The sequence below is a fragment of the Crocodylus siamensis genome, chromosome 5 (assembly GCF_052110815.1).
Source record: "Crocodylus siamensis isolate JL-2025a chromosome 5, ASM5211081v1, whole genome shotgun sequence".
Lineage (NCBI taxonomy): Eukaryota > Metazoa > Chordata > Crocodylia > Crocodylidae > Crocodylus > Crocodylus siamensis.
Window position 1 is genome coordinate 146121882 of NC_143399.1, and position 12431 is coordinate 146134312.

General features: G+C 43.1%; 1 protein-coding gene across 1 annotated transcript in view; it reads right to left on the reverse strand.

Moving 5' to 3' along the window:
• Nucleotides 1–11073, reverse strand: part of KCNH8 (potassium voltage-gated channel subfamily H member 8) — a 338731-nt gene extending 327658 nt beyond the window's left edge. The window contains exon 1 of the mRNA XM_090049221.1: nucleotides 10945–11073. Within this exon, the coding sequence (XP_089905347.1) occupies nucleotides 10945–11020 (76 nt within the window). The 5' untranslated portion in view covers nucleotides 11021–11073. The remainder of the gene's footprint in view (nucleotides 1–10944) is intronic.
• Between the last annotated feature and the right edge of the window lie 1358 nt (nucleotides 11074–12431).

Consider the following 12431-nt stretch of genomic DNA (forward strand, 5'->3'; position numbering starts at 1 on the left):
AAGTGTTTCAAAGAATGGCTAGGGAAAAGGTTTAGCTGGAATTCTTTGTATACATAGACGGCTATGAGAACCACAGCCTAATTATAATACCCAAAAGGGTGCTCTAGTTTACTGTAGAACCTAAACAGTCCCAGAATATGGGGAGCGTTAAAGTGGTAAAATGTCACTTTTGCTTCTTCTCCTTTTTTGCCCTTAGAAAAGATTAACTAAGAATCAGGCCTTGTACATTTTCCTCTGAATTATCAGTGATCCTGTGCAGTTTCTCTGCCCTGTTATATATACAATTTACAAGCTTAGTTTTATACTTATTGACTAGACTTTACACTTGGAACTTTTATTTATCCAAATGTTTAACAGGTAAATCCAAAATCAATTTGAAGACTAATTCTCTCCTATGCACAGGCTTGAGGGAGAATAACTATACAAAATGATTAGGTATTGGTAACAGCCACAAATAAGTTGATATTAAAGAATCACCGTAATACCAAGTATTTATAGAACACTTAAATGCTCTATGCAATAATGTTAGAAAGATCACATTTTGTTAGATCAAACAATTAGGTAGTAGGTCAAATATGTATATACAAATCCAAGACTTGAAAAGGAAAACTATGATCAATATTAGTCTTGTATTTTAATATGGAATAGAATATTTAAACTTTTACAAATGAACAAAGAGTCATCATTGGTTTGCTAAAGGTCCTGTAGCCAGCAAAGAAGTGCTCTTTCCCTGAAGAGTTTCCATGATGTTTAGAAAATGCTTCTCCTCTAAAATGATCCTCTAAAGGCTTCCAGTATTATATGCCCAATCTACTCTCTACCAGTGTTCATTCCTATGTAATATGATGGAGCGAGTCAATCCCTGCAAACATCTCTCTTGTGAGACAAGGTATTAGCAATTTATATAAAATATAGTGCATTTTAATGAACTGTTCAGTCTCTGAAAAACAAAATCAAACAAATGATATCTGCCCAGTTCAGAATTCCTTTTTTCAGAGATCACCTTGACACAAACCATAAAGAAGGTTTTAAAAAATACCCAAAGAAGAAAAAAAATACACATAAAATGCACTAGTAATGAGTTTCAGCGCCATGGAGGCTTAATACAACTCTCTGCATTTACACAGATTCATCTTAAAGGAAAAAATTAAATAATAATCCTGACAGTCACCAACCTTTAAAGCTGGACCCTATGCTTCAGTAGGGTTTTTATTTCAGTAGTTTTTATTCAATTCTTGGATAAAAACTTTGTAGGTGTATAGTGCTATTTAATAAGTACATTTCCTTAAAACAACAACAAAATAATGTTTCTGAACAATAAGTAGGATCTAATACGTGAAAACTGTTTGAAAAACCAGAAGAAATTTTCAACATTTTGAAAATTCCTTTTTTAAAATATATTTTCAATATTAGTTTTACAAGAAAAATTAAAAATACAATACATTAAGCACTGGCATGTAAGTTGACATCACTATAAAATAAAGCAAACAAGTCATTGGTTTATACTTTTATCTTTGGTATTTTTCTTCCTTTTAGACAGAAATAGCCCAGCAAAGGATCACTTCATAGATTAACCTGCAAAACTTTTCTAGTAATGTCATACATGAAAGATATATTATACAATCACCACATTAATTCATATACTTGACAGCACATTTTATTGGATTTTTTTCATTTTGTTGCCACTAGGAAGTTATTTTCTCCATTAAGTCTATCTTTCACTCTTCCTTCAACCATTCTGAATATATTGGAGGTGTTTTACATTTGCATTTCAGAGTATAATGTGCTTTGCTACTAAAAGAGACATCAGTGTTGATTCCAGTATTCTCTGGAAGACTTAATCTGCTGATCAATTTCAATTTTTAGATTTTTAGAAAGACCATAGCTTTGCATTCAGAACTGTGAAAAGCTATTTGTGTATGATGCTTAAGTACTATTATGATTATATTAACAGATATTTGAAAGATTTGAAAGGTAATGCTTACTTCCTAGATCCAGATGCTGATTTCACTAACTCCAGTCTGAATATGAGGCAATTCTATACGTCTCAGGTGAGTAATTCCTGATTCACACTACATAATGGGGGGAGCATCTACTCCTGCACTTTAATGCAGGAGTAGGTGCACCCCCCGTTATAATGCTTAATGAATTAAGCTGACTAATTAACTCCACAGTAAAACATCATAACTAAATCCAATATAGGACAGTACTGACTGGGACAAGCAGAGTAGATATGTGCACTATGTAGACGGTGACCAGGCTGACTGGGGCACAAGGTACTACATACAGTGCAGGAGCCACCGCCAGCCAGCCCCACACTTTATCTCCCTTGTGCCACAGACAGCCCTTCCACAGCATGTTAAGCCAGGGTGGAGCAACCCCAGGCTGGCTGACTGACCCTTGGGCCCCTGCCAGCCAGGGATGCTCCGCCTTGGCTCAGTGTGCTGAGATCCTTGGTGCACATGTAAACGCTGTGCCTGGGAGCAATAAACTCCAGCATGAACTGTGCCGGAGTTTATTGCTATGTGCTAATTGCATGTATAGATGCACCCATGAACTAGTATCCATTTGTTAATCCTAAACACTTTTGTTTGTGATTTTTTTAAATGTATCAACACTGACTTAGTTCTAACTAGTTCAAAAAACATTGACATGGATGGGAATAAATTACCTTTTGATATCAGCATGGAAAGAGTTGGGTCAATCCTGAGCTATTTCTGAAAATTCCACCTCTACTTTTCAGAAAATATTGTCCATACAGTAAATATATAATATGCCAGTTAGTACATTCTTTTTACCTTTTAATTTTATTTAGGAGAGGAAAAATGTTATAGAATAAGTTTTTTTATCCCTTCTTATCACAAGGAAGAGAAATTTACCTGGAAAACTTGTAATGCAAGGGCAACCCTCTTGCATCTTTTGTTGCCTGTTACATGTACCCCTTTATATGGAATACATATTTATCTATCAGATTCAGTTTGTCTCCATAAAGGAGCAATAAAGCTTCCATTAGGGAGATGACTATTAGGGCTATGCGAAATTTCACCATCCGTTTCATTTTGATACTGTTTTGACCAATTTCAAGGTCAAAACAGCAAAATTAGAACAAAATAAAGGCCATCGAAATAGCCTCGAAACAAAACAAGGCTAGTTGAAACATTTCAAAAGTTGAAATATTTTGACCATAGGCTGGAGATGGGAAGTCAGTCCAGCTGGGTTGACTTCCCATCCCCTGCACTAGATCCCCATCCCCAGCGCTAGATCATGCTGGGGGTGGGAAGCAGTTCAGCCAGGCCGCTTCCCCATCCCCAGCACTAGATCACATCAGGGGTGGAAGGCAGCTGAGCTGGGCTGCTTCCTTATCCCCAGCACTAGATCATGCCCGGGTGGAAGGCAGCCCAGCTGGGCTGCTTTCCCATCCCCAGCACTAGATTGCACGGGGGTGGGTGGCAGCTCAGTTGGGCTGCTTTCCCATCCCCCATGCAATCTAGCACAGGGGATGGGAAAGCAACCCAGCTGGGCTGCCTCCCACCTCCTGCGCAATCTAGTGTGGTGGATGGGGAAGTAGCCCAGCTGAGCTTTCTTCCACCCTGGCATGATCTAGCACTGGGGATGGGAAGTTAGCCCAGCTGGAATGACTTCCCATCCCCAATGAAACGTCAAAACAGCATTGAAACAGCCTTTCTGTTTTGACCAAACAAAACAGAACAGCTGTTTCGACTCAAAATGAAATTTGAAATGGAACACTGCTGTCGAACCGTCGAAACTAAAGGCGAAACAGAATGGCGCCATCTCGCACAGCCCTAACAACTATTCACATTACACCCAAAGGATTTCTGTAAACTATTATCACTCTTATGTTTTCAGATGAAGACTATGCATGGAAAATTATTTAAGCTGTTGCTAAATCCTTTCAGCACTTTTGAAGAGGCTTTTTAAATATTCCAGGATAGTTACCCTTCTTGAAAGACTTGGAAGGGGCATTCTCATAAAGAGATTCAAGGATACCTTAGCTCCAGCCATATACTACCCCTGAAAATAAGATACAGAGCTTGTAGAAAATCACTGCCCACTAGCTTTTAGATGGCACATTTCGTTTCCAGATATCATTTTTTTTAAAACTAGCCCCAGGTATTAGGTCAACAAGGGAAGGGAGTTTTCCCACATTGCATTCTGTTTTAACTCTCTCTGTAGTGATTGACAGACTAGATTAAAGTACCAGAAGTGTTCAAGAAGTATTCAGTGGCATGTTCAATGCTGAACAGTCTAATATTTTAAGAGTAACAGCTGTTCTAAAGCCTCTGCATCCTGTTATTAGGTCCTGGAACACTAAAGGAGCCAGCAATCCATAGCACAGAGAAGCTCCACAAACAAAATTCTTCCTTCTGTCACGGAAGGTTTCCCCTTGTCTGCAGTTTTAGAATGAGCTTTGAGATTTACAGTTCTTTACTTTGGTTCCTTTTCCCCTTGATCTCCATCTCCAACCTTTTTTTTTCTTTTAATGAAGGCTGATGGCCCAGCAGGTCACTAGTGCTTTGGAAAAAAGATACACCTACATTAAGCTTCTCCTTAGTTTCCAGTGAATATTGGATGTACAGCACAACTCTATACAAATACTGGTTATTTACATTTCGACACATACTGAAGGCACTATTAGGGTTTTCTCATATTTGAACTTATTTACTGTGTTTGTGCAATGCCTTAAGTACATCTGCTTTGTGTGTGCATGGAATAGAGAAATTTACAAAACTGCTACAGGTATTAATGGCAAAAAGGAGGATAAAATACATTTTTAATTCATAAGTAGAATCAAGTTTTCAATCTACTCCATAGCTTCCAAAGCAAAGAAGGGGCTAACTCCATCTCTGCAGTCATTCAACTTACTTAGTTGGACTTGTGCTAAAGTCAAATTTGACTTGATGTCATGCACTATTAAATCTACAGTCCTAAATCTTTAAATCTAAACTCCTTTTTATTCTGCCATACAACTATAATAAGCAAAAGAAAGCTTCATTGTTCTTTAAGATTTGGAGTTTCTACTATAATCTATTAAACAAAGTGCCAGTAGCATAATTAGAGTTGGGTGAACAGGGCACTAGACCTGGGCACAATGAAGGGGGTACAAGAATGGTGGCGGTCAGTGCTGCCATTGCTGTTCCCCAGCCACCCTTGCTGCAGAAACTACTTTTTATGTCTCTGTCAACTAATAGCTAGAGTACAGAGCTGGAAGTCAGGAGTCTTACCAAACTCCCCCTTTCCATACTGCTTTTGTTTAAAAATCACTACACTTCTGCAACTCATATGTTAAATGGCGACAACATTATTTACCCACTCACTGTACTATGAGGGATCGTTACTGTCAGCAAAACTCCCTGAGAGATGCTTTAGAAATATGTGGACTAAGGGCAGGATCCTCCTTTGCAGTAGGGCAGCTGTGTGCTGCTTGCTTGGCCCCTTGAAGATCTCCGCTGCACAATGGGAGTCATTTCATTCATCTGATATGGAGTTTCCGTGGCAACTCATACACCAAGTCTCAGCTATGTGTGGCTGGGGAGAAAGGCAGCATGGCTACCTTATGTCCTAAATATTAAAACAATTCCTTGAAGATACTGGCAACTTATGCAGTTTCCAGCAGGCTCCTGGCTACTATAGCTTATACAAAGGGATTTGTTGGGTATAATGATATCCCATGATTGTGTTGGGGTAACAACTCCGGTGGCTCTTTGGCTGTGCAGATAGTTATCTTCTCAGAGCAGACGGCTGGGCTCAAATATACTATTCCTATGCAACTATGAAAATGCTGAGCGACTCCCCTCCCTTGATAAATTACAAATGTCCATCTTTAATCCATAAATGGAGAGTTTGCTTTCTGGTTGCTAATTTATGATATTGTAATTCCAGATATTATCTGCAGATATTAGATGCACTTTAAAGGGGCACTTTAGACTTCTTCGTAATAATTTTAATGAGCTGTACTGCTTTCTAGGCCTGTGCAAAGCTTTGGGTGCCGATTCAATTCAGAGGAGATTCGGTCCAATTCAGCAGCCAGATCTCTGAATCCGAATCAGGAGACCAGTAAAAAGTTTTGAATTGATTTGAAGCTCTCTGAGTCAATTTGGAAAAGATTCAGAAAGCTTTAGAGATTTGGGCAGTCCTCGCTTGCCGCCACAGGGAGCTGGACCCAGACTCCATGCTGGTAAGTAGGGGGCAGGAGGCAGGGGAGGGGACCATGGGGGGGACCCCCACTAGGCCACATCCCCTGCCTGCTCCTCCAGTCCCCCCGAGTGCCCCCTGACCCCCACCCACTCTCCCAGCCCAGCCCCAGCTCCCAATTAAAAAAAAAAAAAGCCCCACACTCACTGGATGCTGCAGCAACCTTGGGGCTTCTGGAGGCTTATGACAGAGCGCCCCCCACAGCACTGGGAAGTGGGGGGCATCAGGGATCACTCCCCTGCCCGGCAGGAGCCGGTGAGCCTGGAGCTTTTTTAAAATTTTGCTTTAAAGAGCCAGGAGCTGGGGCCAGGAAGAGCAGCCATTGACAGGGCTGGGAAAGCGGGCAGGAGATGGATCCCCACTGCTCATGGCAGCACGGGGCAGTGAGAGGAAGCAGGGATCACCCTCCCCACCCCCCACCCTCTACTTGGCAGGAGACAATGAGTCCAGGCCTTTTTTAAAATTTTGTTTTAAAGAGCCAGGAGCTGGGGCTGGGTGGAGCAACCATTGACAGGACTGGGAGAGTGGGAGGGGGATGCCCCCCCCCCGACTGCTCATGGCAGTGCGGGGCAGTGATGATTGTCCCCCTACCTGGCAATAGCTAATGAGTGGGGGCTTTTTAATTTTTTTTTTAAAGAGTCGATGGCTGGGGCTGTGAGAAGGGCAGGGGATGGGGTCTCATATTAGAGCCCCCTGCATTCAGCATGGGACAGTGGGGTACAGTGGGGATCACCACCCCCACCTGGTAGGAGCTGGTGGGTTCAGGGTTTTGGGGGGGGGTTTTAAACAACAGGGAGCTGGGACTGGGCAAGGCATGGGGCCTGTCCAATCTGGAGATTCAGCTGATTTGGCAGCAGCTAAATCTCTGAATCAGATTTGGCTGAATTGATTCAGGACAGCGATTCCAATAACTGAATCGAATCACTGTCCCCCGAATCGGCCGAATTGAAATCCGAAGCGAATACTACCTGGTGATACCCTCTGGATGGAGGCTGTACAGACATAACATTTACTATGCAGTTGGTAGCAGAATGGGTCCCATATGTTTTTAACCAGTGGCATTTGTGGCCTTTACTGTATCTTGGTGAACAGTTTTTGTTGGCTACACAGGGAAGTGAAGCCAATATTTAATATCAAATTTGAGTGCATCAAACACTAATTTCACAAATAATATTGAGATTTTGAGCTTTCAGAAAGCTGAATGAAAATTCAGAAAATTGTAAAAAGGTTCTGAATTGAAAATTTGAAAAGCTAAAAAATTTCAGAATTTCATAACATTTTGCTTTCAATTTCTGTTTAAAATACCAAAGTTAACTTAAATTTCTTTAAAAATATATAATTTCAAACAGGAACAATTACATCTTTTTTTGAAGTGCAGAAAAGTAACACTGATGCTTTCAAAGTATTTGTGAATTTTTTCACTTACAAAAAAAGTATCAAAACTGACCTTTTTCCATTAAAAAGTTTTTTTCTTTTGATAAATCAGCATTTAATAAGAAAGAAAATATTTCACTGACACTCTAACCGACTACACTATACTGTGCTCACTAGGCACAGCCCTGTGTTACTAGTAGGGCAAGCAAAGTTTTCTGGCATGCAGATGGTATATGCCTGCCACTATACTTCTTAAGTGGTTCTTCCTACTCCCCCATGTGGAAAGTTTGTCCCAGAAGACAAAGAGAAAAAGGATTTGGGGGGCACTGTGTGCTCCCAATAGTAAAGGAGTGGAGCAGCCTGTGTTTCCATAATTTCCCTTGGCTGATGAGTAGTTTTTCATACAAACTGTGATATAAAGAAAATGGCAGCAGAGGTTAATATTAACATAATTGCTATTGAGACGTTTCTGAATAACTACAAAAACAAAAAAACATTGTTTGACAACTCATGGTATCTACAATTATCAATATTCACAGTTCTTTTCATTATGATATGCATTTAGAAAGAAATTGTTAAATTAATAAAACTGGGAGACTTTTATTAATAATTTATAGGAATCAATTTTCATGAAGGTTCTATGCAAAGTGAAGCATATTTTCAAATATTATCTCGAATCCTTTTCTGCACTATTGCCCAGAATTAGAATTAATTCTCCTCTGGATTAAAGATGTATTGGTGGATTAGTCTATCACTGATGACAACATAATATATCCTTCCCAAAGGCTTAAAATAAAATGAGGTCTGTTAATTACAGACCAAATTACTATATAAAAACCTTCACAAAATATGTATCACAGAAGACTATCATTACATATAAGGTCAAAAGATTTTGTGAAACTTCTCCTATGTTTAATGCTAAATATCCCCATCTCCAACTAGAGAAGACTATTAAATTGATCAAAACAAATAGGGCCTTTTCCTGAAAGAACTGCACATGTGAATACCTTTACTTGCTAGAGCAGCCCTATTGATATTAGTAGAACTGCCTCAATAAGTAAAATTCCTTACTCGCTTACGTGTTTGACATTGTGGGCTCTGAGTTCGCTCTAGACTTTATAAAAGTCTATTTCTCTTACACAAAGAATATTTTGCTGATCTAAGGTAGTAATAAATATTTTAAAATTTAATTTTAGGGTATTTTTGCCAAAAAGGAATAACTTATCAAGCCATCATTAAGTTAAAGATATTTTTGTAAATTTAAACTACACCACATTAAGACTTTGGTATATAGTATACTCTTCAAGGAAAGATATAGTTTAATAATTGTTGTTAACCTATATTTTAAGTTAATGCGTAAGAATAACAGAAAAAGATGTGTTGTTCTTGTCCTCTGTAAATTAAGCACCAGATGCTGTGTTTATATGATACTGTTCCTCTAAGATAGTTCCACAGTAATAACCTGCACTGAATAAGGCGGCCTAAATATGTAGCCATTGAACTTTTTTTCCTTTCTGAATATTGAGAACAACTAAAAGAAGACATAGATTTGCCTTTGTCTTGTAACTAATGACAGTTCATTGAATATTCAAGCCAAATCCTGAAGTCCTAGTTAAAGGGAAACTTCCATTAACACCAATAAAGACCTCAAGAAGATGCTGCCTGTTACTTTTTCTTAAGAAAAGAAGGATTATTATTAAAACTGGTATGTTTTTGAAAAACCTCCCCTGTCCACACCTGAAATTCCAGATATATTTCTTTGGGTGTTTTGGTTTATGTTGTCCTGCTGGAGGTGTGAAGAATGGGTAACAAATAGAATAACTACATTTAATTATGTAGATTAAAGGAATTTTTATTTGTAGAAAGAATCTGTTACATGGCCATAAGATCCAACAGCCCAATAAACTTCTTGCCATAGCATCTGAGGTGTCATTCAGAATACAGATAAAAAATATTCATTAGCAGTGTTAAATTATTAAAAACTATATTTCATTGGTAATGGACTTTGCTAAATTTGATCCCTGAAAAAATAAATGGCTGTTTCCCAAGAGTTTTTGCGTAGATTCCCCACACGCTGTGTTCTTTGCTTTGAACTAGAAGCCATTATAGGAAGGTTCTAAAGAGAGAGCAGCAGGGAATTATTTTTCTGGTAAATGATAGCATCCACCACAACAATCTTGCAACATTAAGTCCAAATGCATTTCTCTCAAATAAATTACTGGGGGGGGGGGGGGACACACACTTAGAATATTAGTATGATACACTTGCTAAAAAGATAGAGGGAGCACTTTTAAAGTGCACCCAAGCACTGTTCGTAGTTGCTTTATAGTGAAATACTGAGTTCAAACAGCCTTGAATTATATTACCAACCTAGCCTCAAACAAAAGTTATAGCTGCCATGTGATTTCATGCATCTCTGCAACGGATCCGAGTCGTTGTGTCATTCCCACCGGCATTTTACAACTTATGGATAAGTATTTAGAGTTCACGTCTCTCTTCCTCCCACAGGAATAGCGAGATAAGCCCCGGCTGCTGGATCCAGAATTCAAGGTATGTAAAACACCCCCCTCAATAGCTAGCCCTGCAAGTGTGCCCTCACATGGCACGGGTTCATTTTCTTTCCCGTCCGAGTCTCTCCAGATCCTCTTCTAAAAGAGTCCCAGTTTGGCAGGAGGCGGCTCTTCCAGCCCTCCCCGCAATGAAGACAAGCATCTGGGGAAACACTGACAGCTCCTCGCCAAGAGGCAGAAGTCTCCAGCTACACGGGAACTTCCCGCACCTGGAGGAGCCTCTGGCAAAGGAGCTGCTGCGCGAGAGCAAGCCCCCGGAGCCGGGAGCAGCCGGGCTGCGAGGGACCGCGGCGGGGGGGCGGGGGGATCTGTCCGCGGTCCTGAAAGCGGGCGGCCGCGGCGGCGATCGCAGCGCGGCTCCATGAAATGGCCGAACACGCCGCGTGCAGCTTCCCCCCGGCACAGCTGCCAGGCCCATACAGCCCCCGACTTGGAGGAATTAAGCTGGTTCGCCAGATTTAAGTGAGGAGGAGAGGGGTGGGGAACAACTCGCAAAGCCAACCGCGGAGCCTGCGCCTCCCTCGGCTCTCCCCTGCCCGCAGGGAGCCCGGGGGGTGGCGGGGAGGAGAGGGGAAAGCCCTGCCACAAAAGCAGCACAACTTTTCCCTGCCCCTCGCGCGGCCCCTCCGCGGCCGCCGGGCTGCAGGGACCCGGGAGCGCCGGGACGTGCGGGGAGCTCGCGTCCTAGGGGCGGCCCCGCGGCGGGCAGTTGGGGAGGCTGCTGCTGCTGGCGAGAGGGCTGGGGGCCCGACCCGGGCATCTCGTCCGCGGGGAGCCCGAGACTTACGCGTGCCGTCAAACCGGGTGGCGATGGTGTCGAGGAAGGTGTTCTGGGGTGCCAGTAATCCTTTCATAACAGGCATCTTTCCAGCGCGGTGCGAGATTCTCCATCAAAGTTTGTGCAGGCGGGGCGCGGCGGGGCGGGGAGACGGTGCACGGGGCGCCCGGGCAGGGCGGGGGGAGCTGGGGGCGGGAGGGACGCGGGTGCTGCCGCCGCCGCCGCTCTCCCCGGCCCGGGGAGCGCCCTCCTCGCCAGCCACATCCACATGCACATGCACGCCCGCAGCGGTGCGCCCCCGGGCCGCTCCCCGCCTTCCCGCCCGGGTCCCCCCGCGCCCGCCGCTCCTCCGCTCCGCTGATTGGCTGCGCCGCGCGAGCCGGCGGGCGCTGCGAGGTGGGGCTGCGCCCGCCCGGGAGAGCCGGCTGCTCAGGGGCGCGGGCCGCGCGGCACCGGGGGCTTGGCCCCCCTCCACCCGCAAGGGGAGCGCTCGGGAGGGGCTGGGGTGGAGCGGGGCAGCTGGCTGCAAACAAAAGGCCGGGCTGTGCATGGGAGTCCCGCATGAGAGAGGCAGCTCAGTCACAGGAGGGTGGGCCAAGCCCAAGTTCCCCACCACCCGCATTCGGGTGACTCCCCCCTTACCGCCCCCCCACTTGCTCCTGCCTCCTCGGCCCCCCTTTGCCTGAATAAAATCCCAGCAGTGCCAAACCTGCACCCTAAACAGACAAAAGCAGGGCTGGGTGTTCCCTTTCCATCCCCCCCCCCCCCCAGTAAAATAAAATCCAGGCACCAATGCAAAACAGAGTAGGAGTTTTAAAAAAAAACAGCTCACCCTCTGAGCCCTGTCACGTTTGGGGCACAAAGCAAGAAGCACTGATATCAAAATGGGCCAGCGGGCAAAAAAAACAAAACAAAACACAAATGCACCTATAATTCCTCCCAAAGATACCAGGCCTCCAAGCAACAGACTGCTCCAAAATTGTAGAGATTTTATCTGCTGAATCCAGCTGACTTTTGCCAATATGTATTCTTGTTTTATTGTCTAAGCCTAGTATACATGCCTAGTTTATCTTAGTCCACCAGAAGAGTTTGAATCCTAATGTACTGTGCGGTAATGCTGCAGAAACAGAACCAGCAACTGAATCCAGCTGGGCCCCATCTGGACTGCTGGATCTGAATTTTGCAGTGGGGACACCAAGATTTGGATATTCAGTAGGATCCTATTCAGTTAGAACAGTGATGCTCCACCTCTTTAGGCTCAAGCCACCCCTTGGAAAATGTTAGTTCTTAGTTTTTCGCTCTTTTTTTTTTTTTTTTTTTTTTACTGCAGAACATAGTGGAGCAATTTTTCTGTTGCAAAGAACTCAGAAAGATCACAGCAGATGAGAATATTTTTAACACTGTGGCTTCCTATTTGAAATCTCTGGGTATATCCTTACAAATTATGTTTGCACAGCTAGCAGTTCTAACATTGCATGGCACTCCACAACATCCTT